This window comes from Tursiops truncatus, chromosome 4 (assembly GCF_011762595.2).
Source record: "Tursiops truncatus isolate mTurTru1 chromosome 4, mTurTru1.mat.Y, whole genome shotgun sequence".
Lineage (NCBI taxonomy): Eukaryota > Metazoa > Chordata > Mammalia > Artiodactyla > Delphinidae > Tursiops > Tursiops truncatus.
The window spans coordinates 137609984-137636760 of NC_047037.1; the positions used below are offsets into that span (position 1 = coordinate 137609984).

Here is a 26777-nt window from a genome sequence, read left to right on the forward strand (position 1 = left end):
AGGACAGATGGGACCTAAAGGAAGCCCCGTGATGGACCGCCCGGCACAGCCCAGGCTGCTCCTGCCTGGACTGGCTTTGCTTCTTCCTCTGCTACCCAGGCTGGTCCAGGAAAAGAACATGAGGAGTGACCCCTCTCTAGGTGCTCAAGGTGCTCTAAGACTCATCGATAGGCCAGCAGTTTCCCAGGTAGTTGCCAACAGAAACCAGACAACGGTGTATACTAAAATATATATTGGCCATAAAGAAAAATGAGATGCTGACACAGGCTGCAACAGGAATGACCCTTGAGAACAGTATGCTGAGTGAAAGAAGCCAGTCGCAAAAGACTACGTGTGGTACAATTCCGTTCATAGGAAATGCCCAGAATTGGCAGACAGAAAGCAGATTAATGGTTACATAAGGCTGGGTAGGGATAGACGGGCGGGTGGGGTGATCGCTAATGGACACAGGGCTTCTTTCTGAGGTGAGGAAAATGTTCTAAAATTGACCGTTGCACATATTTGTGAATATTCTAAAAATCAACAACGAATTATCTATACTTTAAATGGATCAATTTTATGGTATGTGAATTATATCTCAGGAAAGGTGTGGATGTGCGTTTGTGGAGTGTGTAGTTTGAAGAGGCCAAGTCAGACTGACGCAGAGTCCCAGACCTGCCTCGGGAGCAGGGGACTGACAGCTACATGTCTGCTGTGCATTCTGTGTGACAGAAGTGCCCGCTGGCTCCCTGCACGTGGGGACGGGCGTGGGAGAAATGTCCCACCTAGGACCGACTACATAATTCGCAGAGCCCTCTGCAAAATGGAAGAGAGCCCCCTATTTTTAAAAAGAAGTATTAAGGGAATTCCCCGGTGGTCCAGTGGTTAGAACTTGGTGCTTTCACTGCCGAGAGCGCAGGTTAGATCTCTGGTCAGGGAACTAAGATCCCACAAGCCGAGGGGCATGGCCAAAAAATTACAAAACAATAAATAAATAAATAATTTTAAAGTATTAAGAATTTCAAGGTGGAGACTGGGACCTGGTCCCTTCACTGTCCCTTTCTCCAGGCGTGGAGGGGGAGGGGTGTGTCCCTGCTAGTCAGCTCTGCTTTGTTTTGATTAAGGGGGCACATGAAGGGATGTTCCTTTGCTAGGAGAGCTGGGGTGCCTCATGCAGCATTCTGTGAGAATCTTCCAGAAGATGAGCGCAGCTGGTTAGCCCCCTTGACAGCTGCGAGTGGAGGCTGGGCCCTTCTCCTCACCCTCAACCAGAAGCAAAGAGGCATGTTCAAGGAGACAAGTCCGGCATTTAGAGGTAAAGCAAGCATTAGATTTAATGAAAAGAGGTGATTTACATAACGGCTATAAACAAGAGGCGCTAACAACTCAGTGGGTCTGAAATAGACACCAAAATCCATAAAAGCGAAGAAGTGGGGGAAAAAATCTTGCAGCAATTGGAAAGCCATTCCTCAAAAGAAGGTGAAACAGGAGGGAAGGGGGCAGGGCACAACCTTTAAAAGAATGACTTACCAGTTGAGGATACAACATAAACTGCTTAGAACCAACTAGGTCCAAGGTGGCAGAAGATTCAACTTCCAGGGGACCTTGAGACTCATTATACGCTCATTATACGCTCATCAGCACATGCTAAATGACATGCCCACAGGCGCCATGACTGTTCCAAGGGTAACCCTAAAAGACTGAAAAGTAGGCGGTGGCCCAATTCTTGGAAATCCCCACCCGTTCTCCAAAATTGTTGGCGTAATCCTCTCCCCCTCATTAGCCTATGAAATTACTCAGCCCATAAAAACTAACCACCCATATTTCGGGGCATCCAGCCTTTTGAGATGGCCCACCCTCTGTCTGCGGAGTCTGTCTGTTTCACTCCCCAGGGCCCTTCTTGCCTCTTGAGATAGACCTCATTCTGTCTATGGAATGTGTATCTCTCTAAATAAATTCACTTCTCACCTATCACTTTGCTTCTCGTTGAATTCCTTCTGCGCTGAGACATAAAGAACCTGAGTTTCATTAAGTCCTGCGACCAGGTGTGCAATCTCAATTAAAAGACAGTGAGTTCGGGCTTCCCTGGTGGCGCAGGGGTTGAGTCCGCCTGCCGATGCAGGGGACACGGGTTCGTGCCCCGGTCCGGGAAGATCCCACATGCCGCAGAGCGGCTGGGCCCATGAGCCATGGCCGCTGAGCCTGCGCGTCCGGAGCCTGTGTTTTGGGTGGGTTCTAGTCCTGGCCTGTGGGTTCAACTTCCAGCTTGAGGTGTGCGGTTTCAAATGGACATAATATAAATATCCCGTTTTAATGATTTATTCATGTGTTGCTTATGTCTGTTACATTATTGAGCTTAAAATGCTAATCCAGGTCTTATGTTGTCACCTAAAGTGGCATGAGAATTAGCCTTCCTTAATCTTTTGCTGGACTGACAGGTACAATAGAGACTAAGTCTTCATTTGCGCGAGGACTAGCAGTTCCGCGTCCAGTTTGCAACACAAATAATCAAGTTGGTGCTCGAAGAATCCTTCAGCCCAGTGTGTGCTGTGGGAATCATTTTGTGATTCAGAAGAAACACACACAACTCCAAAGTCCTCTATCTGTACAGGTCTGACTCACACTGCAGACACATTTATTTAGGGATTATCAATCCTGCAGAATACAGCAGGTCCCTCTTACTATTTTTGCTGTTCAGACTTGCCTAAAGCATGTCATCACGTAGTTTAATATCACAGCGGATTTTGAAGGTGGTTTATATACTCCAAGAGCACCGCCTTATAAGGAAAAAATGACTGTGTCAGGGAGGCAGTGGGGGCAGTAGGTCTAGACTGAGGCCCCAGGCCCACCAGGAAAGAGTCCTATGACCGTTGGCAAGGAATTGATCCTCCTTGGGCCTCAGTTTCCTGGTAAAAACAGGAGTTGGTCTCACTTATCAGCTCTGAAGACTTTTCCGATTTTAAAATTCAGTGTTTCATTCCCTGGTCTCCTGCTACCAAAGGCAAGAGAATTATAGTGAAACTGTGAGCTCCAATGGACAGCATTGGTCTTTGACCTTATTCCCTACTGTGAATCAAAATCCTGCTTAGAGTGTAGCAGAAGACCGTGATCAGAGGCGGCTGAAGGGGATGGCAGGACCAACTCTCTGCGGACCTGTTGCTTGTTTATCACAACCTTAGACTTAATTATGTGCCAGGCATTGTTCTAAGTACTTAAGAAACTTTAACTCACTTAATCGTCACACAACCCTAGAAGAAAAGCAAGGCTATTATGCAAACTTGACAGAGAAGGAAACTGAGATCCAGACAGTTTAAGTAACTTGCTGGGGCCACAGCTGGACAGCTAGTGAAGGGCTAAGCTGGGATTTGACCTCAGGAAGTCTGACCCCACAGGCTGCCCTTCACAGGATAAGATCACAGGCTCTATATCTAGTTATCCTGCCTTCACGCACCAGGAAACACAAGGGACCAATGAGGCTGTCAAAAGCAGCTGAAGTTAACATAGGACATTAGGAGAAGTTTTTGACCTCCCGCGGGTAGTCCCATGTTGGTTGTTCCGAGGAATCTTAAAGAAAAGGGTAGAAACTACCTGCTCTTGCATAGTGTGGGACCACCCTGTCGGGGGGGAGGGGCCTGGGAGGCTGCTGGATGACCCTAGCTTGGCCTGGATTCCAGGAACCAGTGCCAGCCCGTAGATGGGCACAAGGAGAGAGCAGCTGGATGGTATACACGTTGTGTGCGTATTGGCTGTGTGTGGTGGGAGGAAATGGGGGAGGTAACAAAGTTTAATTTCATCTGCTCCTTGACCCCAACATGCATCAGTGGAATAACTACTGACGGTCATGACCCTGTGACTGCAGGGTGAATGGTCAGCAAAGGAAATGTAGGTGCCAGAAAGATAGGCATGCATTAAATTATTTCTATCTCTAAGTGCATTTCCCCCTCCACTGCCCACCCCCCTCCCAGGATTTCCAAAGTCTCACACTTGTGCATGATTTTTGCAGAACCGTGGACTTCATCTTTACTTCTTCAAGGGCAGGGACTAAGCCCTTACTCATCTGTCTCCTCAGCAGCTGACACTGTGTTTGCTGAATGAATAAATGATACATCTCAGACCAGATGACATCTGTTTAGCTTGCAAGTGGAAACCACCTGTATGGTTTCCACTTGCAACTGTATGTTGACTATTGATTTGGATTTCAAGATAAATACAGACGTGTTTCTAAGGAGAAGTTTTTGTTGTCGTTGTTTTTACAGGATAATTTGGTAAGCTAATCATTTTTAATAATTACGTCTGGATTCTAAAGAACTCTTTGTCTGCATTTTACCCTCTAGACATTTACTGTTTATAATGCATACATTCTACTGTAATTTCCTCTTTCTTCTTCTCCTCTATGAGCTTCCCTCTTTCTTAAAGGAAGAGTTAAGACTGCTCTTACACTCAGCCTGACATGGTAAATCTGGTCATTTCTCCTGATGGGCCCTCCTGACTTTTAATTTCCTTCTAACACCTTTGACTTTTGATCTTGAAGCGCAAGGGCCGTACTTTTATTGGGTTTAATTTACTGGAAAACCCGATGTTCCTTGTGAATCAAGCCATAATAGTCAATGAATAATCACAGGCTGCAGCCAGGCTGGGTTTTAGTTCTGCTGAGTAACTAGGAAACCGACTAACAACAGGAAGGTAAAAAATGTTAGGAACCCTGTTATGGCCCCAGAACTAGGATAAGACATTTTATTATGAGCATGTGACCACCCAAGCCTAGAGTGGGATCAGCCACTGCCGCGTAGGACCCAGGGCAAGGGGGTTGCTTGCCTGAGCCCAGGGCTCCTGGGAAGGGGAACAGGGAGTGGCAGAGGCCTGGGTGGGAGTCAGGAGTACAGGCTTGTGCGTGACCCCAGCTTCCTCTCTCCAGCCTCTGCACTTCTTTCAGCTCTGCATTTTGCTCCCGGTTGGATTATTTTCTATCAGGTTTCATACAGTTATATCTGAGAGGGTAGGGATTTTTGTTTCATGTATATAGTTTTTAAAGGATTTTTCATAAAATGATCCCAGAGGGGAGCTTGGAAAAAGACACTTAATAGCTATATCATTTTTAACCTCTCTCTACCATGTGCTGAACAAATTCTTTACAAATTTGGTTCTGTGTCAAATGCCCATCACAGCCTGATGACATAGGCGCCATAATCACCCTTGCTTCTACAGAGGCGAGAACTGGCCCAAGGTTTAGCCCGTTAGAGCAGAGGAAAAGTTGGTTGTCAGGAACGGACTGTCTCCAGACTCCAGTGCCACTTCTTTTGACGTCTTTCTGCTCAGATGTGTTGGAAACGCCCCTCCCCCGACCAGCCCCTCGAGGAGGAAAGATGTCTTCCCAAAGAGTCAGTGGACCTCAGGGACTCAGGGAGCCCCTGATCACCTAGCACCGGAGACCCACGGAGATCACCTAGCACATAGGACCCACAGGTCCTATGGACAAGGCAGCCCCACTCCGGGCAACTGAACTTGACCTAATGGCTGTCTGTACCAAGCTTATCAGATGCTTTCAGTAGCCTGGGGGAAAAGACCCTCTATGAGTGGAAACTGCAGGCCAGATGAGTCAGTATTTTCTGCTACAGTTAAAAAAAAAAAATACTCTTTATGTCTCCATGGTAACTTACTATGGATCTGTATCCCATTTATGAAACTCCTTCTTGACCTATCTGTGATTTCTGTTCCAGGCCTGAATGTACAGGGAGAAACCATCAGAATCAGTTCAATGTGCTGGAAATATCAATCTTCCAGCACCCGGTTGTTTGAGCCGTGTAGACCCTGCCTCTGACCCATGCAATGGTGATACCCGGAGACCCGCAGGTACCTGGAAACATTAAGGTGCAGTAGTATCTCAATTATCTGGATAACTCCTGGTTTAGGGTTGCCATGGAAACCAGGAACCTTGGTAACGGAGAAGTGAGGCCTTTCCTCTCTCCCTTCACAGCACTGCAGTCCCTGAGACGCACCAAATTTCAGCCCCTGGCCTTGCCTAAGCTGAGCTATTTTATTTTATAACTACTCTTAGGAATCTAAATATTCCTCCAAAATATTGAGAATCCGACCTGAATCTGAATAGGAAATGTGCACGTTTCTAGCCAGGGACTCAAGTATTGAATATTTCCTGCTACAAATGGAAATAGGAGGTGTGGGTGATGGTTTTGATCCTAGTTAGAAGTCAGATAAACTGGAGTTGCAACCCTGAATTTCCCATTTCTATGTCTTATGACTTGGCAAGTTATTTACCCTGAGGGTCAACTCCCTCACATTTAAAGTGGGGACAATAATGCCTTGGGGAATTAGCCCAGGGAAGCTCAGTCAAGGCTGGCTACTACTAAGGCACTGCTCAGCTCTAGGGGGCGCCACTCACACGGCGGCTGTGGGAATGGGGCTTCTCGGAGCAGGGGGACTCCGTGACCCATAAAAGGGCCCATTCTGCATCTTTAGCGTCTCAGCGTCAGCATGACAGAATGATCAGAAATAAAAATGATCAGCAATCCTAAGTCCACGAGGAGGTCCAAGAATGGGGCCAGGATGAATCCCTTATGACCCCAAGCCCTGCGGCCACTCGGTGGCACCAGTACTACTCCAGTCCTGCCAGGGCAAGTTTGGGGTTAAAGCCTCCGGACCCGGGGAAGAAACCAAAGAACGACTCTCCTCCTCAGCTCCCGGGACACACAGAGCACGGGGCGCCAGGCCTCGGAGTCCCCGGCCCAGAGCGGCCCTGGAACAGCAGGCGAGGAACAGCCGAGTGACATCAGGCGCCGAGCGAGGTCCCGCCTGAAAGGTCCGGCTCCGCCCCCTGCTCTTCTCCTCCCCCTCCCCCCCGCTGCCCTCCCCTCCCCTCCCCTCCACCCGCCCTCTGCAGTCTCTCCTCCACTCCCCTCCCTCCTTTCCCCTCCCCCTCAGCCCCTCCTCCCCTCCTCGCTGCCGTCTCCCCTCCCTCTTGTCCTCCCTTCTCCCCCCGCTCCTGAAGAGCGCGCGGCGGAGGGGACCAGCCGGTTACTTCCTCCAGCGGCTGCGCGGAGTGCGGTGTAGCCCCAGACCCGAGCGCCCGGAGCCCGCCCGCCAGCAGCCTGCCGCCCGCCGCCCATCCCGGCCTCCCAGACATCCCCCGCCGCGCGCCCGCGGCCGCGCCCGCGCCCTAGCCGGCGCGCACGGAGGAGCCCGGGCCCCGAACCGCCGGCGGCCCTGCCCGAAGAGGCGCGGTAAGAGCGGGATCGGGCCGGGCGGGTGGCCGGGGTCCGGCGGGGAGCGTTCTCCGGCGTCAGATCCTCTACCGGGGAACCCAGGAACCGGGCGGGGGACGTGGGTGGCGCCGAGGTCCGGATCCCGGGGCGCAGCCGGGACCCAGGCTGGGTGGCGGCTATCCGTAGTATTCGGGGGTCGAGCGTCTGGGATCCGGTCCGCTAGGGGCTCGTGTTCCTGGGGCCGAGTGGCTTTCGGGGCGGCGGGCAGAGCTCGGAGTGGGCCCTGCGGTGACGGGCGGAGCAGGCTGCGAACTTGGGCCGCGGCCCCGGGGTCGCCGAGGTGGCAGGGGCGGGCGGGGCGCGCCGCTTGTTTCACTTGCTTTTGTTTTAAAAGGAAACGCGGGCGTGGTAGGGGGGCTCCTGCCAGTGGGCGCCCGGCGGACCTGATTTCGCGAAGGGGTGGGGGACGCTGGAGAGGCGCGCCCGGGTTTGCGGGGAGGACGCCGGGCCCGGGAAGATCTGGGGTGCCGGGCGCCTGAAACACCTGGGAGGCTGCGGCTTCCCGAAAACGCGCCGATCCCAATCCCCCGGTCACCTCCGCGGCCAGGTCCGGGGCCCGGCCGTGGCAGCGGGCGAGGGGGCCGGCTGGAGGGTCCTGCGGCTCCAGTAGGACCCCCGCGGGCGCCCCAGGACCTCTGGGTCCGGGCCCCTCGGTCCTGCGAGGCGAACATGGGGAGCCTGTCGGAAATGGAGATGCGGGTGCACAAGGCTGACTTTATTTTCCCGTTCTTAGAGCATTTTGGATGAAGGGGTAACAGCGTTTGAGCGTGTATGGCTTTTTTTTTTTTTTTTTAAGCACATGAGACTTTTATATTGGCCTGTATTCAGTGTTAGGGTATCCGAAAATAGTAGTTGACCTGCTACTGCTGATTTAGAAAGTAAAGAAGTGAGCAGTTCTCTTTGGAGATAGGGGTAATTTATTTTAATTTACCCGTAAGAGATTATGTTTGTTCCGTGCAGTGGAAGCGGCTGTGCACTGTCTGCTTGCCCACATCACCACCAATCAGAGAGATAAGTCTCTAAGTTAAGATTTATTAAAATTCTGAATGATATCACAGTACAGTAAATGCTGGCTCTCTGAGTCCTGCAGGGAAATAATCAAACACTCATTTCTGGGATTAGTCATTCCTCTCTCTAGATTGATAACTTTCAAAGGAAAAAGCAAACTAATCTTCAAAAGTGCGTTTCAGGCTTGTTTTTCTTTATTCTTGCTTTTTTTTTAAATTTACCTAAATAGAAACCTGTGCTCTAATCTCACATAAGCGATCACTTGTTTCCATAAGGGTACTGTTGTCCGGCAAGTTCTGCTTGTTTTAAAATTTAACCATTCTCAGCCCTTCCATTTCTGCCATTTTCCCTTTTTTCTGTTGTTCAAAAGCATCGATCAATAGGGCAACACCAAAAAGATCTAAATGTGAAATTGACTTAGGTGGAGAAACTTGGCCTGTCTGCCACCTTCACAAGCTGTGTTGAGTAAAATAAGGGAACTTAAATTTGATTAGTTATGTGTTTGTCAGAAACCATCGGTAGAGCATTTTGATTCTACATGGTTTCTACAAAACAAATTAAAATCCGGACAACAGAAGAATTCTATTCCATAGCTAGTCATTACAGCTCTTTATGTGGGAGTGGTAGACGGCCTTTCCTCCTGGTATTTGTACACAAAAATCAGGCGAGGCTTCTCCATTGCCTTCCACTTCTATTCTCTGTCCGTCTCCGTGAAGCTGAAGAATGTGGAATAAAGTCCGCAAACCAGGCAAAGACGATGGGTAGCTGACAACACCCAAGGTGTGCTTTCATTTTGGTCTCCTGTTTGAGGCTTGCTGGTGTAATCAGCCGGTGACGGGACTTAGTTCATCCGGGTCAGTGGCATAAAGTTCTACATTAAGGAGCATTTCACATCATCAAGCGTCTCGAGCAGGGGCCTAGGCTAAAGATATCTGTGTGCCATCGCTGCTCTTTATTGATGTGCTGGGAGGAGGGCGCACGCCTCATCGTGATCCTGGCTCCTGGAGGAGCTCAGGAGGTAGGGCCATACTCCCCGGGGCTTTGGTCTGCCCTGTGCCCCTTAGATGCCCCCGCAGTAGCTGTGTGATCCCTGGGCAAGATCCCGAGGTCTCTGTTGCCTCGCTGTAAGATGGTATAACATCTGCCGCTCGGGGATGTCAAGACAGTTGAGTGAGGTGGGAAGGTGTGGTGCCCCAGCTCAGGCTTCGCCCTTAGCAAGGTGGAATCTACCAGGGCAGCGATCATCAGTAGTGAGTATTGATTCTTGAGTGCAGGTGGATGACAGGATCCACCAAGTGGAGATTCTGAGCAAACGCGGTCACTTTTGATCCAGGACAACTCCGCCCCTCTGAACCCCTGCTCCCACCCTCCACCCCCAACTATGATTTACTGTCAAAGCTTTCGCGCCTCCGCTGGCCTCCAAGATAATTACCCGCAGTCTGAGGGTTTTTACAGGCCTGTCCAGTGCCTCTGGCCTCCCTGGTGGCTGGGACTCTACTCTCATAGTGCCTTTTCTAGCCAAGGGGGTGTGTGTCTGTATGCTGAGTTGTTGGGCGGTCTGTTTAGCCATAACGTTGACTATAAAGAGAAAACAAGAAAGTACAAACTCGAATTAAGTAGTTACAGGAAAATAAGCTGTTTGCCTCCGCCAGTGAGTCTATCCATTGCACAATGTTTTAATTACTCAGGGTTCTTGGTTGTAACAGGTAGGAGCCCTCAGTGGAGACCGCGGGGCAGGCAGTTAGAGGTACCCCGTGAAGCTTCCTTCTAGACCCCCAGTTCAAGGCCGTGAAGCGGGGAGGGTGGGTTACCGTCGTAGGGGATTCCCAGGTTATTTGAAAATCAGCTTTAGTTGCTCTGTTTTTTTAATCTAACACTAAGGCAGGATTATCTAAGTACCTTTCTCACTTATTAATGTTTAACTTACCCCACCAAACAATTACATTTTAGGGCCCCAAATAAGTTTTCAGTTGATTACAGCAATCACAGGTCACATATGGAACTGTCCAAATGCCCATCACACATGCAACTCTAAGTTTTCTAATAGCCACGGTAAATGTGGTGAAATTAATTTCAATGTGTTTCAATTAACCTCGCACATTCAAAATATTACATAAACATGCAGTACATACAAAATTAGTACTGAGATACTTTACTTTTCGCTACGAAATCTTTGAAATTGAGAGTGCGTTTTGCATGCTGAGCACATCGGAGTTCGCCCCAGCCCAGTGCCAAGCGCTCAGGAGCCCTACGTGGCTGGTGGCCGCCACGTTGGTCAGTGCAGGCCCAGGATAAGCCCAGACCATCCAAGCAAGTAAGGCAGATCTGTGATCAGAATTACTTCCTCTTGAAGAGATGCACAGCTGAGCAACACGCAAAGCAGACGTGTTTTGAGCTTGTGTATTAAACGCAGGAGGATCTAGACAACGCAGGAGGGTTTGAGCTGCAGCCCTGGTTCTCCCTTTTATCTGTTTCCTGGGCCTGTGCTTCCTCACAGCTTGGAGAGGGGAGGGGGCCTCCGAGGCAGGTCTCCCGGCAGGCTTTCCTGGATCTGGGAGCTGCGGTGGCACGTCATCCCTGCGCTTGCCCTGGAGCTCCCAGGTTGAGCTGACTGTCCCCCTTGCATAAGGGAGATAGCCCTCCCCTGCCCGGCAGCCCACACCCCGAGGTGAACCTTGGAATTGAGCATCCTCCCACTCCTGTCCTGGAAGGACCCAGGCCCCCAGCCCAGCTCACCCAGCCAGCTAGAAGGCAACTTTATCTGTATGCCTCAAATCTAAATAGAATTCAGCAGCGAATCAGCATTATTATTTAATTACTTAAGTATCATCCCATTTGTGAGAAGAATTCCTGGCATTCAGTTTTGAATGACCTGTTAGGGCTGGAGAACTTGGGCCAACTCAGCCAGAATTAGGTGTGGACGTGGACTTGATTTGTTGCCTCTTTGACTTTCTTCCTTTCTTTTCCTTTTTCTTTTTTTTTTTTTTTAAGATGAATGATTTTGGAATCAAGAACATGGACCAGGTGGCCCCTGTGTCCAGCAGTTACAGAGGGACACTCAAGGTGAGTGAACAAGTATTAATTAAAACTTAAAAAAAAAAATTGGAAAACTCAATCTCTAGGAGAAAAAACAGTGGGTTGGGTCCCAGAAGACCGGTTCTAGCCCTAGCTTTTTAATTAACTGGCCGTGTGACTCTGGACTGTTTGCTTAATCTCTCTGGGCCTCCGTTTTCTAGTCTGCAAAATGGGTGTCCTGGTGCTTGTTCAACTTGTCCTCCAAGATATGAAACCATTTAATTTGTAGATGGTGAGGCCTTTGTAGTTGCTTTCGGAGGCTCCTACCAGGTGAAAAATCCTATGAATTCTCCAGAGAACAGAGCTGGAGGAGCTATCTGTTCTGTCCCCCCAGGAGTTTTCTTGGGTGACAGAAAAGTTGTTTAAGAACTGCAATGAAAGAGCTTAGAAGAGGCAGGCGGGCCCAACTGCTGCTGCAGCTCCCGTCAGAAGGGTCAGTGCCCACCGGGATGCAGGCAGTCTGCTTCCATTGTGTCCTTCCAGGCACAACTGCGCCTGTTTATGTAAACCAAAGAACAGATTCAAGATGAAAGAGCCTTCTCGGCTGCGTCATAAACATTCTGTGTAGTTTCTGTCTCAGTCCCTTTGGGGAACATTCTTTAGCAGCATAAACTGATAATTTCCCATTTGCCTTCTACAAATGTGACAGGGAGATTTGATTGGGGTTTTTTTAGTGCTGAGTAGTAAACATGTCTCAGAAACAGCGATTTTAAATTAGCCTTCTCCTAGCTTGGTGTTTTGTATGATGATGTGTCTCTGGCATGTTACATTTTTCTCAGTGGATCAGCGTGAGGTTATCTGTCTGATAGAACCCCAAGAGGCAAAAATTGGCACAGACCTTTCTAGAGTGTCATGAAACTTATGAGACGTCAAGTCAGCGAGGTTTTCTTTTTTCTGTTCATTTTGGTCAGACGTTTTCAGTGTTGGCATGGCAGAAACCATCCAAGAAATTACGGTATTAAGTTTGAAACGACCCCTCTAGAGAGAAGACTTCTCCTATAAACTAGAAGAGTTTGACAATGCCTGTGCGATCTCTGGGCTTGGAGAAGAAACTGTCACTGCTGAAATTTGATGTGTTGAAATACGCAGCAGGAATGTGTCTTGTCTTTTGGCTTCCTGGTTTGAAAAAAAAGAACAGTCAGGAGTCCAGTCAGGAAAGGGCAGGCATTTCTTAGTCACTGGGCAACGCTAGTGGGAATTTTAAAAATCTGTTGGCTATTTCACCAAAATTGGCGCTGCTAGAAGGTAGTTCGTAAGCTCAGATGAGGATTTCACACTCTCAGGATTGGTCTTTCCCCCTTGGGCTTTGGGCCATTGGACATCTTTGCTTTGGGTTTTGGGGAGCTGGACTCCAACATCATTGGGACATCACTGGGTTGAGCTCCTACTTCTTATGTAATGTGTCATTCATTGTTCTGCATTTCTAAAAAGAAAACACACAAACTGTTTGATTTGTAAATGTCTTACACATTTTTTAATTGATGACTCAACAGATGGGTCATTGCATTGCACATGGCATGGGATTTCCAGCTTATGTTGGAAACATATAATCTTCACGTTTTTCTTCAGGTTAGGCAATGATGAATCAAGCCTTTATCTGTTACATGTGTTACTCATAAATGAGTCATTTTTCCTTTTTTTGACCGCGCCATGCAGCATGAGGGGTCTTAGTTCTCAACTAGGGATCGAACCCATGCCCCCTGCAGTGGAAGTGCAGTCTTAACCACTGGACCATCAGGGAAGTCCCAATGAGTCTTACATTAAAGGCTATTCCATTTGTAAATGTTAGATGAGATTATTAGAAATCCTCACAGTTCCAGGCGTGTATTTCTCCCCCTCTTTCCCCTAAATTATAGATAGTTTAACTTTAAACCTCTTTCCTTTAGAAATCTTTCCCCTTAATAGATGATGGGGGAGGGGTGTCCTTTTCAATGCACTAAACTTTTACAAAATTTAGTCTTAAGGAATGTTCTCATATGTATTATTATTTTCTGAACCGTTGGAATAGATAAGGAAAGACATGTAGTTTCAGTTGCAGTGTTTCATGGTAAGCATTTCAGAATAAATGCTTCAACAGAAAAAGTAATGTATTTTGTTGTTTGATTTTTCATTTTCATTTAATCACTCGCCTTTCATTTTAACTGCAGTGAACCAAGTCGTTTTTCTTATACACACAGCCTAAGCATCTCTCCCAAGTAGCTTAGAAGGCCCAGGTGTTTGTTTTTCTTTTTGTTTGTTTGTTTTTTGCGGTATGCGGGCCTCTCACTGTTGTGGCCTCTCCCGTTGCGCTCCGGACACGCAGGCTCAGCGGCCATGGCTCACGGGCCCAGCCGCTCCGCGGCATGTGGGATCTTCCCGGACCGGGGCACAAACCCATGTCCCCTGCATCGGCAGGCAGACTCTCAACCACTGCGCCACAGGGAAGCCCGCCCAGGTGTTTGGATCGCAGTGGTCTCTGAGTCCCTCCAGGCACTGTTCTAAGATTCTCTTGGTTTTAGGTTTGTTTACTTAATTTATTCATTTAAATTGGTTAGGCCGTTAAAAATAAGCTCCCAGTCATTCTGGCTCTGCGGTTGATGACAGGCAGACCTTGTTGTGCTGTACTTCGCTTTACTGCGCTTTTTACAAATTGAAGGTTTGTGCCAACCCTGCATCCTACGTTTATCGGCAGCATTCTTCCAACAGCATTTGCTCTCTTCGTGTCTCTGTGTCCCATTTTGGTAATCCTCGAAATATTTCAAACCCTCCACCAGTGGAATGATTACAGCTCTCTGAAGGCTTAGATGACGGTTAGCATTTTTTAGCAATAAAGTAGTTTTTAATTAAGGTACGCATAGTTTTTAGACATAACGCTATTGCACAATTAATAATGTAAACGTAACTTCTATGTGTATCGGGAAACCAAAAAATTTGTGTGACTCGCTTTACCGCAATATTCACTTTATTCTGATGGTCTGGAACCCCACCTGCAGTATCTCCAAGGTAGGCCTGTAAGTGATCCAGAGTAAAGTAGCATCGTTCTGGTCACTTGGACCCTGTCAGAAGTCCGCTCAGACTGGTTGATTCCATGTGTGGCTTTATGACTGACAGCTTAATCAGGGTGTATCAGTGAGGCTGCCCGTGGACCACTTTGAAAATAGGTCATTAAGTAAGTTGAAATGTCACGTTTCAGTTTTCTTTCCCTCTGCTTTTGCAGCGCCAGCCTGCCTTTGACACCTTTGATGGCTCCCTGCTCGCTGCTTTCCCCTCCCTCAATGAAGAGCAAACACTCCAGGAAGTGCCGACAGGCTTGGATTCAATTGCTCATGGTAATTTGTTACTCAGACTTGACAAATCCAGCGTGATGTCCCTAAGTAGTTCAGTTCCTACATTATAATTCGTAAGTGGCGAATGTTGGTATCTTGAATCTTTGTATGAAAAGTCCGGTAGAGGCTCAGATCTGAGAGAAGACAGTTTTCCTTTTTTATGCGCTTGGTGACTCTTGAAGTCCTCACTTGCCAGACACACCCCAGGGAGGGTGGGTGCCCTGCTGGGAGCAAACCACAGGGGTTCCCCCCCTCCCCAGCTTCTCCTTAGGATATTTCAACACTGCAGCTAGCCCCGGCCCCATCTCCCAGTCCCCTCTGCGAAGCAGACCAGTAGACATTAAAATGCACCCCAACTTTTCATCCAGGTCCTTAGCTGGATCTTCCTCCCCTACCCCGAGTTTTGGGGCAACAAATTATTCCTGCTCATCTTTACCCCTCTGCGTTTGCTTCCGTAGTTCTTAACGTCCTTGTTTACTCTTTTTTTGTTTTGTTTTTGCGGTACGCGGGCCTCTCACTGTTGTGGCCTCTCCCGTTGCGGAGCACAGGCTCCGGACGCGCAGGCTCGGCGGCCATGGCTCACGGGCCCAGCCGCTCCGCGGCATGTGGGATCATCCCGGACCGGGACACGAACCCGCGTCCCCTGCATCGGCAGGCGGACTCTCAACCACTGCGCCACCAGGGAAGCCCGTTGTTTACTCTTTTTAAGGGAATAGCACGTCAAGTAATGCCTCTGAGATTACTGTGATAGAGTTATTAGTTGGAAACGTTCCAGAAATTACTTTGTCATATGAAGTAGGTGCTAGAAAATACAGCCCAGAAAATTAATTAAAACACACACGCTTGCGAAAGCGTGCCATCATGTGACGGTCATTTATCATTCTTGAAATTGCCGAGGGAATCCAGAGAAGGCTGTGTTTCAATAAAAATTGACGTCACGGGTGCTAAGTGCTGTGTGTTCCTGTTACATCTGATGTTCCTTTGCTGCCGCTTAGTTTAATGGAAGTCGCTTCCAAATTAGCCATTTACAACCCCTTAAGGCTTTTGGCCAAAAACCTTGCAACTTCTTTCATTGTCGAAAATTAAGAATAGTCTTAAATAGAACCGTTATCTAGGCGTCACTGCTCTATGAAGTTTGGCAAAAAATCAAACTTGTTTTATTTTAGATTTTTTTAAAATAAGTGTAGTTATGAGATGTATGATATTTTCTCCATTGCAGTCAAAAACACAGTTTTTGTTAATATTTACACTCATCTAAGGAATGATGTGGAAGATTTGAGATCAGAATTGTTCTTCCCTAGAAGCTAAGACTCCCCCCCGCCCCCAATTCTCCCTGTGTTGCTGCCAGCTTGAACTCCTAACATCCCCGTGGGGTTTCTTTTCCAGACTCGACCAACTGTGAGTTGCCTCTGTTGACCCCATGCAGCAAGGCTGTGATGAGTCAAGCCTTAAAAGCTACCTTCAGTGGCTTCAAAAAGGAGCAGCGCCGCCTTGGCATCCCGAAGAGTAAGCGCTCCTTCCTGGAGCTTTCTGCGCCTGCGCTGTACTAGACAGAGCCTTCCGGCTGCCATAGCTTGAGATGACTTAATTTCAAGCATGTGTTTAGGGCGTATTGAAAAGAGGGACGGAGCTGTCATTAAGCTGAGCCAGTTTTTATTTCAAAATCCAACCAACTGAACACTTCATCCAGCACTGCTTTTAGTGCCTCAACATCTTCCTGGGTGTCTCGTTCATTTCCTTGGACTCTGGTGCCCGTCTGGGCTCTGCGGGTAAATCAGGAGTGCTTCTGGCCTTACTGCGTCCTTTTCTTCCCTCCCCGGTAGATCCCTGGCTGTGGACTGAGCAACAGGTGTGCCAGTGGCTTCTCTGGGCCACGAACGAGTTCAGTCTGGTGGACGTCAACCTCCAGAGGTTCGGCATGACCGGCCAGGTGTTGTGTAACCTTGGCAAGGAGCGCTTTCTGGAGCTGGCGCCTGACTTTGTGGGTGACATTCTCTGGGAACACCTGGAGCAGATGATCAAAGGTACCGGTGAACGCCTGGGCTCCCCAGGCGGGGTGAGCATAGCAGGGAAGAGTGATGGGGGGGGCTCCTCTACAGTTGGCATTTCAGTGATGTAGGACAGATTGTCTGAAAATGCCATTGGCGTGAGTCAGCTACGTGACGGTGATTTATGGATTTTGGCTCCACTTAAGTACGTGTGTGGGGAGCATTGGCCACAAGGCAGGAGCCCTAGTCACCAAGGTGTTCAGTGTCGCCAGACGTCATGAGTTGGAGTTGGAGGCATACGTGTGGCTCAGGTGAGGAGACAGCAAGAAGGCCCGTGTTCGGAGCTCACCTCACAGAGCCTTAGGAAATAAGTCAGCCTCGGCGAAAGTGAGCCTTTGTTCAGATAAACTGGGAATTTTATAGTAACATTTCCTAAGACCAAATGGAATCCAACAGAGAAGTTTTTTGTTTTATGTTTATAAACCAATGTAGAAGTAATTGATACATATTTACACACTGACATATTATACAGGACCTGGCCTTTGAGTAAAAAGAGCTCTTATATAGAAAGTCTTGAGTTCGACCTAAAAAGAGCATTGAGACCAATGTTAAAAATATATTGAGTTACAAAGGAGAAACGGTATAGTGAGGGAATCCTTCAAGTTGGAAATGTAAGAAAACAAGCCCGTGAGAAGAGTTTAGGGAAGTATTCCTCATTTAATTGATTTTAAACTCTGAGTTTCAACGTCTGTCACAGACTCAGAATCTTAAAAAGCTCTCGGGGTCGCCTGCCAGCTCTTCTTAGTTATGGCTTCTGAGGGCCAGGGAAACTTAAAGACCCTCAACTTTTCCCTGAACTTGGACACGTCTGGTCTGACAAGTTTCTGGTGAATCTATTTGCTGGCAAGTTAGACCTGTTTTGCCATTTCTCGCTGTGTGAGTCTGTGTGGGTCTGGATTTGTGGTGGGCGTGCATGTGGTTGTGTGTTTGTAGGACGTAAGCACGTACAGGGAATGCTAACCTTTTCCCTTTAAGTTCCTGAGCGTGTGTGTCCCTGTTCGGATGCCCATAGCACTGCTTTGACCTCTCTTTCTGTAACAGCGCTCACCACCCCTGGACACACCTCAGGGTTTGAGGCGATGGGTCAGAAGCTTCACCAGGGCAGGAACTGTGTCCATGTTACTAATCTGCTGTATTCCAGCCCCTGGTACAGGGGGGTACTTTGTAAGCATTTTTAACCCTTTGTCGACTACATAGATGAATACAGTACACCATCTAGATCTCTCTTGTATACTAGAAAATTCAGCTTCGCCAATAACAGCACTGAGGAGTTTAGAAGACTTACTCTAGTTATTAGAAAAATACATTTCTGTCTCTAGTGCTTTGAAACGACATGATGACATGGAACACCGTCAGATTAAGTGGGAAGTGCTAAAATGCATTTTGTTATGCTGAAATAACCATAGAACAGTAATTCAGAAAGGAACTTTTGTTCTTCTGTAGTTTAAACCTCTCAATTTATAATCTTATGTCTCCTCTGTCTATTTTTCAGAAAACCAAGAAAAGACAGAAGATCAGTATGAAGAAATTTCACACCTCAACTCAGTTCCTCATTGGATTAATAGCAATTCGTTAGGTCAGTGCAATTAATTCTGCCCTTAAGAGCTTCTGAGTCTTCCTGTTAGATTCATGGAAGGTTTGAAGGCAGAACCTGCGCTGTCCCATACGGCGATCACACACATTCACAAATCCAGAAGTGCGGCCAGTCCACACAGATGTGTACTGAGAATATAACGCACACCCGCCCGATCCGAAAGTCTTAGTATTGAACAGAGAACGTCAATATCTCCTTAATAATTTTTAAAATTCTGATTACGTATTGAAATGATAATGGCTCTCTTAGGCCAAGTAAAATATTCAAATTCATTTCGCCAGTGTCTTTTTAGTTTTTCAGTGTGGCTACTAGAAAATTTAACGTCGCATCAGTGACTTACGTTATCTTTGCTTTGGCCAGGGCTACAAATTGGCAATTTATAACTCAAGGGGCAGAATGGAGTGAGCCAATTGCTGTGGTCAGATTAGTGTAACAAACAAAGGCGGCAGGCCCAGGAAGTGTGTGGACAGCAATACTAAATTTGCTCTGAACTTTGGGATTTAAATAGGTGTCATGGAATTCTGTCCCCCCCACCACCCCCGCGGTGGTTGACACTGGCGAGTGTAGGTTTTGGTGGTCCTCCAGCCAGAGTGGGCAGGGCAACTGGAGATACTCCCTTATGGGTCACTGGCTGGACGGCAAATCACTTCATCTGTCTGAGCCTTAGTTTCCTCAGAAGCTGAAAGATCCAGTGACCCTGTTGTCCCAAGGCTCACATGGAAGCACTTGAAAAACAAGAGATGTAGAAATACTCACATGAGGCATTGCATCCGGGGTCCAGGGGCTGCAGGCATTTTGGAAAAGGGCTCATTGACTGAGAAGACGAACATTTAGAGAAGGGGAGGACACAGTAGAAAAGTTGCCCACCCAAGCTCACAAGTCCACTGGGGTTTTGGGGAGGGAGGGCTGGAGCGGACAGACCTGCTCGCGCTCCGTTTTGAGGTGTGGAGGGTCTCTGGTCATCACGTTGATGTCACCTGACAGCTGTGCCATCTGTGGTCCTGTTGCAGGTTTTGGCGTGGAGCAAGCGCTGTATGGAATGCAGACGCAGAACTACCCCAAAGGCGGCCTCCTGGATGGCCTGTGTCCAGCATCCTCAGCGCCCAGCACGCTCGGTCCCGAGCAGGACTTCCAGATGTTTCCCAAGGCCCGACTCAGCACCGTCAGCGTCAACTACTGCTCCATCAGCCAGGACTTCCCGGCCGCCACCTTGAATCTGCTCTCCAGCAGTTCTGGTAAGATCCAGGCTTCCAAGTGCCCTTCTCAGCAGGGTTGTTGGTTCGATCCCGCAGCCACGGTGACATGAGCTCAGACATCCGGAGTTCAGCCAGTGAAGGAGGTCAAGGACTGGTCCGTCGGGTCACGGTCCCAACAGTGGTGCTCGGCGAGCTTACTCCTAACGTATCTCAGGTCCCAGGCACTGGGGGTGCCGGGTGAATGACACAGTCCTTGCTCCTGTGGCCAGAGTCGTCCACGCAGTGGGCTATTGCGGGAGGCAGTGTAGGAAGGTGACAGATCTCTTTGTACGGGGATGCGTATGTACCGTACGTGAAGCTGAGGTTGGATTTTTCCATATTCACCCCTGTGTGACAGCCACCCAGATTGACATGGAGAGGGTGCCAGCACCCCACAAGGCTCCCTCACCCCCCCCCCCAGTTAATAGCATCCCCACCCCACCATTGTCCTGACTTTTATCACCATAGTTTTGCCAGTTCTTGAACTTGACGCGGGTTGTGTTTTCTCCTGTGTTTGTCTTTTGCTCGCATTGTGTGTGCCTGAGGTCCGTCCACGTTGCTGCCCTTTTCCGTGCTGTGCAGCCCTCTGCTCGGAGCTGCATCCTGCCGTTGATGGAAGATGCGATTGTGTAGCATATGCTTCATAAGGAATAAGCAGCTCTGTTTCAGGGCATCGTGAAAAGTCTGGGTGATTCTGAACCAGCAGGGCGAACACTTAAAGGGGGCAACGGCGATGATGCCGCCTCCGTGGGTGGTAGCACCAGACGTGCTGTTGTCCTGGAGGGTCAGAGTCCGTTGTTGTCTCTGCCAGGGAAGCCCGGAGACCACGACTCCGCCGAGACAGGCGCCGACAGCTTCGAGAGCTCGGAGTCGCTGCTGCAGTCCTGGAACAGCCAGTCGTCCCTGCTGGACGTGCAGCGGGTACCGTCCTTCGAGAGCTTCGAGGATGACTGCAGCCAGTCCCTGGGCCTCAGCAAGCCGACCATGTCCTTCAAGGACTACATCCAGGAGAGGAGCGACCCGGTGGAGCAAGGCAAACCAGTTATACCTGCGGCCGTGCTGGCCGGCTTCACAGGTGGGCGCCACCCCGGGTCCCCGTCCCCTCCCCTGCACCCGCCCAGCCCTGCACCCGCCCTGTTTATCAAGGGCGTTTCTCGCTGGACCACATTGCGTTGACACCCCACGTCTTATGCGTGGCGTGTAATCCTGAACCCAAGCCAGCTGTCTCCCTGAATTCAGAAAAGGCCAAATTTGCTGCTCCCTCACCTGGGATGTGCCCGGCCAGTGCCTAGAAGAGCAGCAGCAGGGGACGCGGGCCTGTGGAGGCTTAAGCCCTGACTCAGCCACGCCAGGAATTTCAGAGAATGTAAACTGGCTGGGGGAGGGGCAGCAGAGCCAGCCTCCAGTAACCCGGGGACTGTTTACCTCTGCTTGCTTCTCAAATCCATCTTATTTTGAAGGTTTGGGTAAGAGCTATTCTAGGCCGGGGACAAATATTAAAGCTGTTTTTAGAACCAGATATTTCCAGTACTTTAGCGAAAATATCAGAAAATTTTTTTCGTTGCTTCATGTGTCCTTAAATGTGCTTTTTTTTTCCTTCATATTTTGAACATATGGGGCCATTGGGGATTTAAAAAAAATACCTGCTTTAAAAAAATCCAATAGGTTAAAATAAGAATACGTAGACACCCATTTTTTTTCCGTCACATAAAACGAATAGCCGTGAAAAAGTGTTAAAATACTCAGAGAGTGTGGAAACTGCTGTAATTTTCATACGTGGGCATCAGGGCCTGATAAGAAAGTAAACAGACATGGTGTTGGTGGTTTTCATTTTAATATTAGTTACCGTTCATTGCCTGCCGGGTCAGTGTGGTAGGCATATGGTCAGTAGACCCTAGGACAGCCTAGCATGGGTGGTATTAACCCATTTTACAGGTGGGGAAATGGGCTCAGAGGAAGATAGCTGTCTGTGGTCACAAAGGTCACACAGCCTTGTCAAACGGCGCTTGGATAAGCGTGGGATCCAGGGCAAGGCACCCAGCTGCTGAGCCCATCTTATCCTTCATCTTTAAAATATTGATACGGTGATACTTCACAAGGTGGCGGCAGTTCTAAGTATTAATCGAGAAAAGGTATATGAAGAGCACTTTGCAGAGCATATACCTCGTCAAATAGAGGCGGTGAGGCCATGGCTACAACCCCAGATGCCCCAGTGACCACTGAGTAAAGCAAGTCTTCGGTTAAGCAATTTGCCGATTATCATCTGGCAAGAAAGCTACGCATGGGATTCGGAGAATGACACGCCTCATCCTGTGTTGAAAGGCTCCTTCCACCGCCTGCATCCCTGTCCCACTGGGTGTTTCTAGAAATAAACCTTGAAAGTTATTACATAAGGAACAATTAAATAGGGTGAAGAATTTTTTTTTTTTTTTTTTTTTTTTTGCCGTACGTGGGCCTCTCACTGCTGTGGCCTCTCCTGTTGCGGAGCACAGGCTCCAGACGCGCAGGCTCAGCGGCCATGGCTCACGGGCCCAGCCGCTCCGCGGCATGTGGGATCTTCCCGGACCGGAGCACGAACCCGTGTCCCCTGCATCGGCAGGCAGACTCTCACTGCGCCACCAGGGAAGCCCTAGGGTGAGAAATTTTGATGCCAAGAGTTGGTGGCCCAGAATTTTTTTTTTTCTTTTTTTCCAAAAAGACCAAACCCAGCAATCAGGGGCCCAGCGGCCTCTTTTTCAGGAGCAGGGGGCGTGGAGGAAGCCCTCCAGGATTGTCACCAGCACCCAGAGTCACGCCTTCACCTTGGCACTCAGTCCAGAGCCAGGTCTCACATTCCTTGGTTCAGTAGAATGATTAAAGCCATGCTGTATTTTAAACCTAGAAAAACATAACCCACCCCCTTTCCCCTCAGGAAGCGGACCTATCCAGTTGTGGCAGTTTCTTCTAGAATTGCTGTCCGACAAATCCTGTCAGTCTTTCATCAGCTGGACGGGGGACGGATGGGAGTTTAAGCTTGCTGACCCCGATGAGGTACGTCCAGAACCTGGGAACTTGCTCTCCAGGCTCTCAAACCTGATTCCATCCCGTGGGGTTCACAAATCCAATTCTCTGGGTGCAGGAAAGGGGTCACCAGTATACAGACGAGAGCACTTCCACAGGAGGCGTGCCTGACTGTCGGGAAATGTGGAGTCTTGTTTCGCCGATGAACAGTTTATAGTGTCCCCTGTTTACGCACACAGCCCCAGGCAGGCTTCACCACCCTGCTCTGTCATCTAGTTAAAAGGTGAAAGTTGTCAACTGAGGCTCTCGCCTGATCATCTGAAGATGTTTTAGGAAATTTGCCTTTTCCCTTGGAGGGACTGAGCCCGCTCCTCGGATGAGGTTGGCAGAGCTGCTCCAGCCCCATCTGGAGGAGAAAGCCGAGGGCAGGTCCGATACCAGCCCCTCGAGGACAGTGTAAGGGGGGAGCCCTTGGTCTCTGGTACCAGTAGAGTGCGTTCTGTCACCTCCCCAGTATCCTAGGGCAGCAGAAGCACTGAGGGATGCAGAATGTCCTGAGGTCCTGATTCCCCTCAGCAGCTGTGGACATGGGGGTCAGAATTCAAACCCAGGAGGTGGGTGGGACACAGCATTTCCCTCGTCTCAGGACCTCCCTGATTCTGAACCCTTGGCTCCTGGGGGTTTTGCTGAGTGAGAGGCCTCCGCAGACGGAGCTTTGGGTGGGGTCACCTCGCTCTCGCATCAGCACCTCCCTCCATCCCCCGAGAAACAGCCGGGGGGATGCAGAGCCCTGGCATGTGCACAGAAGCAGATGACACCTCTGTGGTCCTTATGTAGTGGTCAAGTGAGCATGCATCCGAATCATTGTTGGGAAAGTGATGCACTTTTTCCTAATTGCCAAACTGAATGGAACTCTTTTCCATCCGTCCCACAGGTGGCCCGCCGGTGGGGAAAGCGGAAAAACAAGCCCAAGATGAACTACGAGAAGCTGAGCCGGGGTTTACGCTATTATTACGACAAGAACATCATCCACAAGACGTCGGGGAAGCGCTACGTGTACCGCTTCGTGTGCGACCTCCAGAACTTGCTGGGCTTCACGCCCGAGGAGCTGCACGCCATCCTGGGCGTCCAGCTGGACACGGAGGACTGAAGCCGCCCGGGGCCGGAGCTGGGGCCATGGGGACGCATCCAAGGACCCTGAGAGGCAGGATCAACGCGTCTGGGAACGTCTCCAAGAAGCAGCGGCCTTATTTCATCTGGTACCGCGGTTCTCTGCCGAAAGCAGCACAGTTTCTCGCTTCTAACTCCTGCTGCCAGGAACACGCAACTTAAGATGCTGTTACATTAGAATGGCCCAGAAGAAGCACCAGGCAGCCGTCCTGGCCCTGGGAGGGCTGTGTCGTGACAGGATCGTTCGGGCTGTTGGGTCTTCTCAAAGGAGCGAGCATCTTGTGGACACACACTTTTGGATTTTCTTTTGCCTTTTGCAACCGGGAAACGCCAATGCCAAAGAGGTCTCTGGTTCAGAGGGGGAAGAGAGTGCAAGGAAACAGTCATGCCATTTCAGAAGTTAGTTTGTATATATGACTGTAACCTTATCATTGTTATCAAAATCCCCTAACAGACCTATTTAACAGAAATTGTATATTGTAATTTAAAATAATTATATAACTATATGTGAAATGAGAATGCAGACGGCATTTTGCAATGTGTTCCAGTTGTCAAGAGCACAGGTGGCATTTTGCAAACATTTAATCTGCCAGGACAGACTAAGAGAAGTTGTAAAGTGTGTATTATTTACATTTAATATACCTACAAGAATGAGGTCTAAGAGGGTTAATTCCTGTTTTTTTTCGTTTTGTTCTGTCTGGGTTATCTATGGCAAGGACTTTGTACATTTGGGAATTTTTATAAGAAACTTAATGTTATTATCTGGGGGCCCATCAGGCCTCTCTGCTTCTCCTTTAATTGTAATGTAAAAGCTATAAAGCAGTATTTTTCTTGATAAATGGCATATGTTTTCCATTTCTATGCATGCCTTTAAATCAGTTTATATACAAAACTTATTTTTGAGTTCAACTGTTTTTCCCCCAACAACGAACCTCCCCTTGACCAGCCATTTCCTTCCCGTACCCCAAATTATGCTGTTTGATTAAAATAAGAATACTATTTTTGGAAATATGCGACTCCTTTTCAGAGATCAGGAGGGATTTATGTAGCAGCTATTTTTACTGCAAAAGTAATTCACTGGAAAAAAATGTAATTTGTAAAGAAAGTTTTATTTTTACCTCAGCTCCATGTACAGTTGACGTACAGAGCTGAAGGTGCAGGGGGAGGGGAAGCTTTATTAAACCTCTTGAACGTGAGTAAAGCCTGATTTTCCCCATCTTCTTTACCTGTCGAGTCTCGGGCTTTCTGGATACCAAGCTGCTCCTTTCTGCTTAGTGTCCACAGTTTTATTTTCTTGGGCGCAGAATGCCCAGAGGCAAAGAGAGGACCAACAAGATGGGAAAGAGAAGGGATTGGGGTTGTTCCTGTGAAGAAAACATCTTGATCGTGATGGAGACTTTAGTAGTTGTTTCAAAGGAATCCCTGGTTCAGCCTGTGCCTCCTGCCTTTTGTAAATGATCGAGTCAAGTCGGTTTCAAGGTTGGACAGCCCTCACTAGCAGCATGAGGAGGTACTAGGGCCATCGGTGACATCTCTAAAGAAGAATCATCCGTGCGATGAGACCAGGGGCTTGGGTGGTAGGGCGAGCGGGGCAGAGCAGAGCTGGAAGGGGCACCACACAGTCTCAGAACCCACACAAGACTGTATTCCAGTATCACTACGCACAAGGTGTTTTTCTCAAGCAGGACCTGTTTATCTCTCAGACATCTGTTTATAACATCAACAGACATGGGACTGGGAACATCTTGCTGCCAAAAAGAAATCTTAGCTATTGGCTTATTTTATATGGGGTTTGACCACGTGAAATTGCCAATGTGTGTGTGTTTCATCTACGAAGTTGGCAGTTTTATGTGGCGCAACCCAATCGTTATGGAAAATCAAATCCATGGTAAACCTTTGGCGTGGTAATGAACAGGACTTGAGTATAAAAGTTTTGTAATTCGGCCTTTTCTTTCTCAAATAATAAAGTATTTTGTTTATATAAACTCCTCCTTGTAAGGGTCCTCATTCTTCATCCCCACCAACCCCCCGGCGTGGAGGCGGTGGAGTCAGGATACTGGGCTCAGAACCGCCGGACACACACCTGCTCAGTCCCTCAGAATTACATCTCCCTTTAACTGATTTCACACACCCATCCCCTAGTAAATTGGGACCAAGCTGGAACCAACTGTGAGCACTTCCTGAAGGAATTCCCCCAAAGTGTTCCTTAAAGCGAAAAATTTTCAAGAAGAGATTAAAATAGAAAAATACAGGGGTCTAGTCTTTGCCAGGGGGTTGGCAGAGATAACAAGAGATTTTAGGATGTTTCTAATAAGAGCATTGGAGTTTGAAGTTCAAGGACTTTTGTAACTGAGACCTTGACTCCCCTGGAGTTCTGATGTTGCCGAGATGACTTATCATAGATGAGGCTGGTGGTCCCTAGGACACCTCTTCTCAAACTCATTCTTGGACCACCTTTCTACTCTGCAAAATAAGTGAGGATTCTAAAAACTTAGGTAGATTGTATCAGTGGCGTGCTGAAGCCGGCTTGCCACGGGCTGGCCAGAGCAGAAGGTGAGGGCCTCTCCCCAACTTTGCATCAGCGAGGTATTAGCAGCTCAAACTTGTTTGGGACGAGAGTAAGTTACACCACTGAAACCAGCAAACGCTACAAGCCAGGGCTTCCCCCCAGCCCTTCTCAGGGAGCAGGTTATTAAACACCAGCACACCACTGGTCCTCAATGTTAACCGTATTAGAAATTAAAACAAGTTGAAAACTATGATTCATTTTTGAAATTACATCTATGTTAATATTTTATAAAAAATAACTTTTTCCCGAAAAGCGAGAACAGCACTATTTTACATGTTTTTAAATCTCTTTGATGTCTGGTTTAGTGGGAAAGAGCTGGATTCCTGTATTGGCTTCTGCATCAGTCTGTTGGGATACATTTTGAAGAAAATCAGGCCCCACAGGGATCTGTAATTGGAACAGGCAAGTGTGTTTTATAGCGGTTTCACATAACTGGATATTGCTTTATACTACACCTAAACTGACAAATGGTAGTTTCTTAAAGATAAATTCCAGTTGGCCTATGAAACCATATCAA

At 48.4% G+C, this 26777-nt stretch overlaps 1 protein-coding gene across 2 annotated transcripts; it reads left to right on the forward strand.

Moving 5' to 3' along the window:
- Nucleotides 1-6918: 6918 nt before the first annotated feature.
- On the forward strand, nucleotides 6919-25676 carry ETS2 (ETS proto-oncogene 2, transcription factor). 2 transcript variants are annotated; one of them, XM_033856083.2, is made up of 10 exons: nucleotides 6921-7214; nucleotides 11256-11327; nucleotides 14536-14647; nucleotides 16031-16150; nucleotides 16468-16668; nucleotides 18185-18268; nucleotides 19297-19521; nucleotides 20333-20596; nucleotides 22433-22551; nucleotides 23456-25676. In XM_033856083.2, the coding sequence occupies exons 2-10, from the start codon at nucleotides 11256-11258 to the stop codon at nucleotides 23669-23671; spliced, it is 1413 nt and encodes a 470-aa protein (XP_033711974.1). In that variant the 5' UTR covers nucleotides 6921-7214; the 3' UTR covers nucleotides 23672-25676. The 2 variants fall into 2 exon arrangements, with proteins under 2 accessions (XP_033711975.1, XP_033711974.1); XM_033856084.2 differs by lacking the exon at nucleotides 16031-16150 and having other exon boundaries at nucleotides 6919-7214.
- The last annotated feature ends 1101 nt before the right edge of the window (nucleotides 25677-26777 follow it).

Coding starts and splice junctions, on each gene's coding strand:
- ETS2 (XM_033856083.2), top strand. CDS start 11,256: ATGAATGATTTTGGAATCAAGAACATGGACCAGGTGGCCCCTGTGTCC. Junction 16,151..16,467: donor CCGCCTTGGCATCCCGAAGA/GTAAGCGCTCCT, acceptor CCTCCCCGGTAG/ATCCCTGGCTGTGGACTGAG. Junction 20,597..22,432: donor CGTGCTGGCCGGCTTCACAG/GTGGGCGCCACC, acceptor CTTTCCCCTCAG/GAAGCGGACCTATCCAGTTG.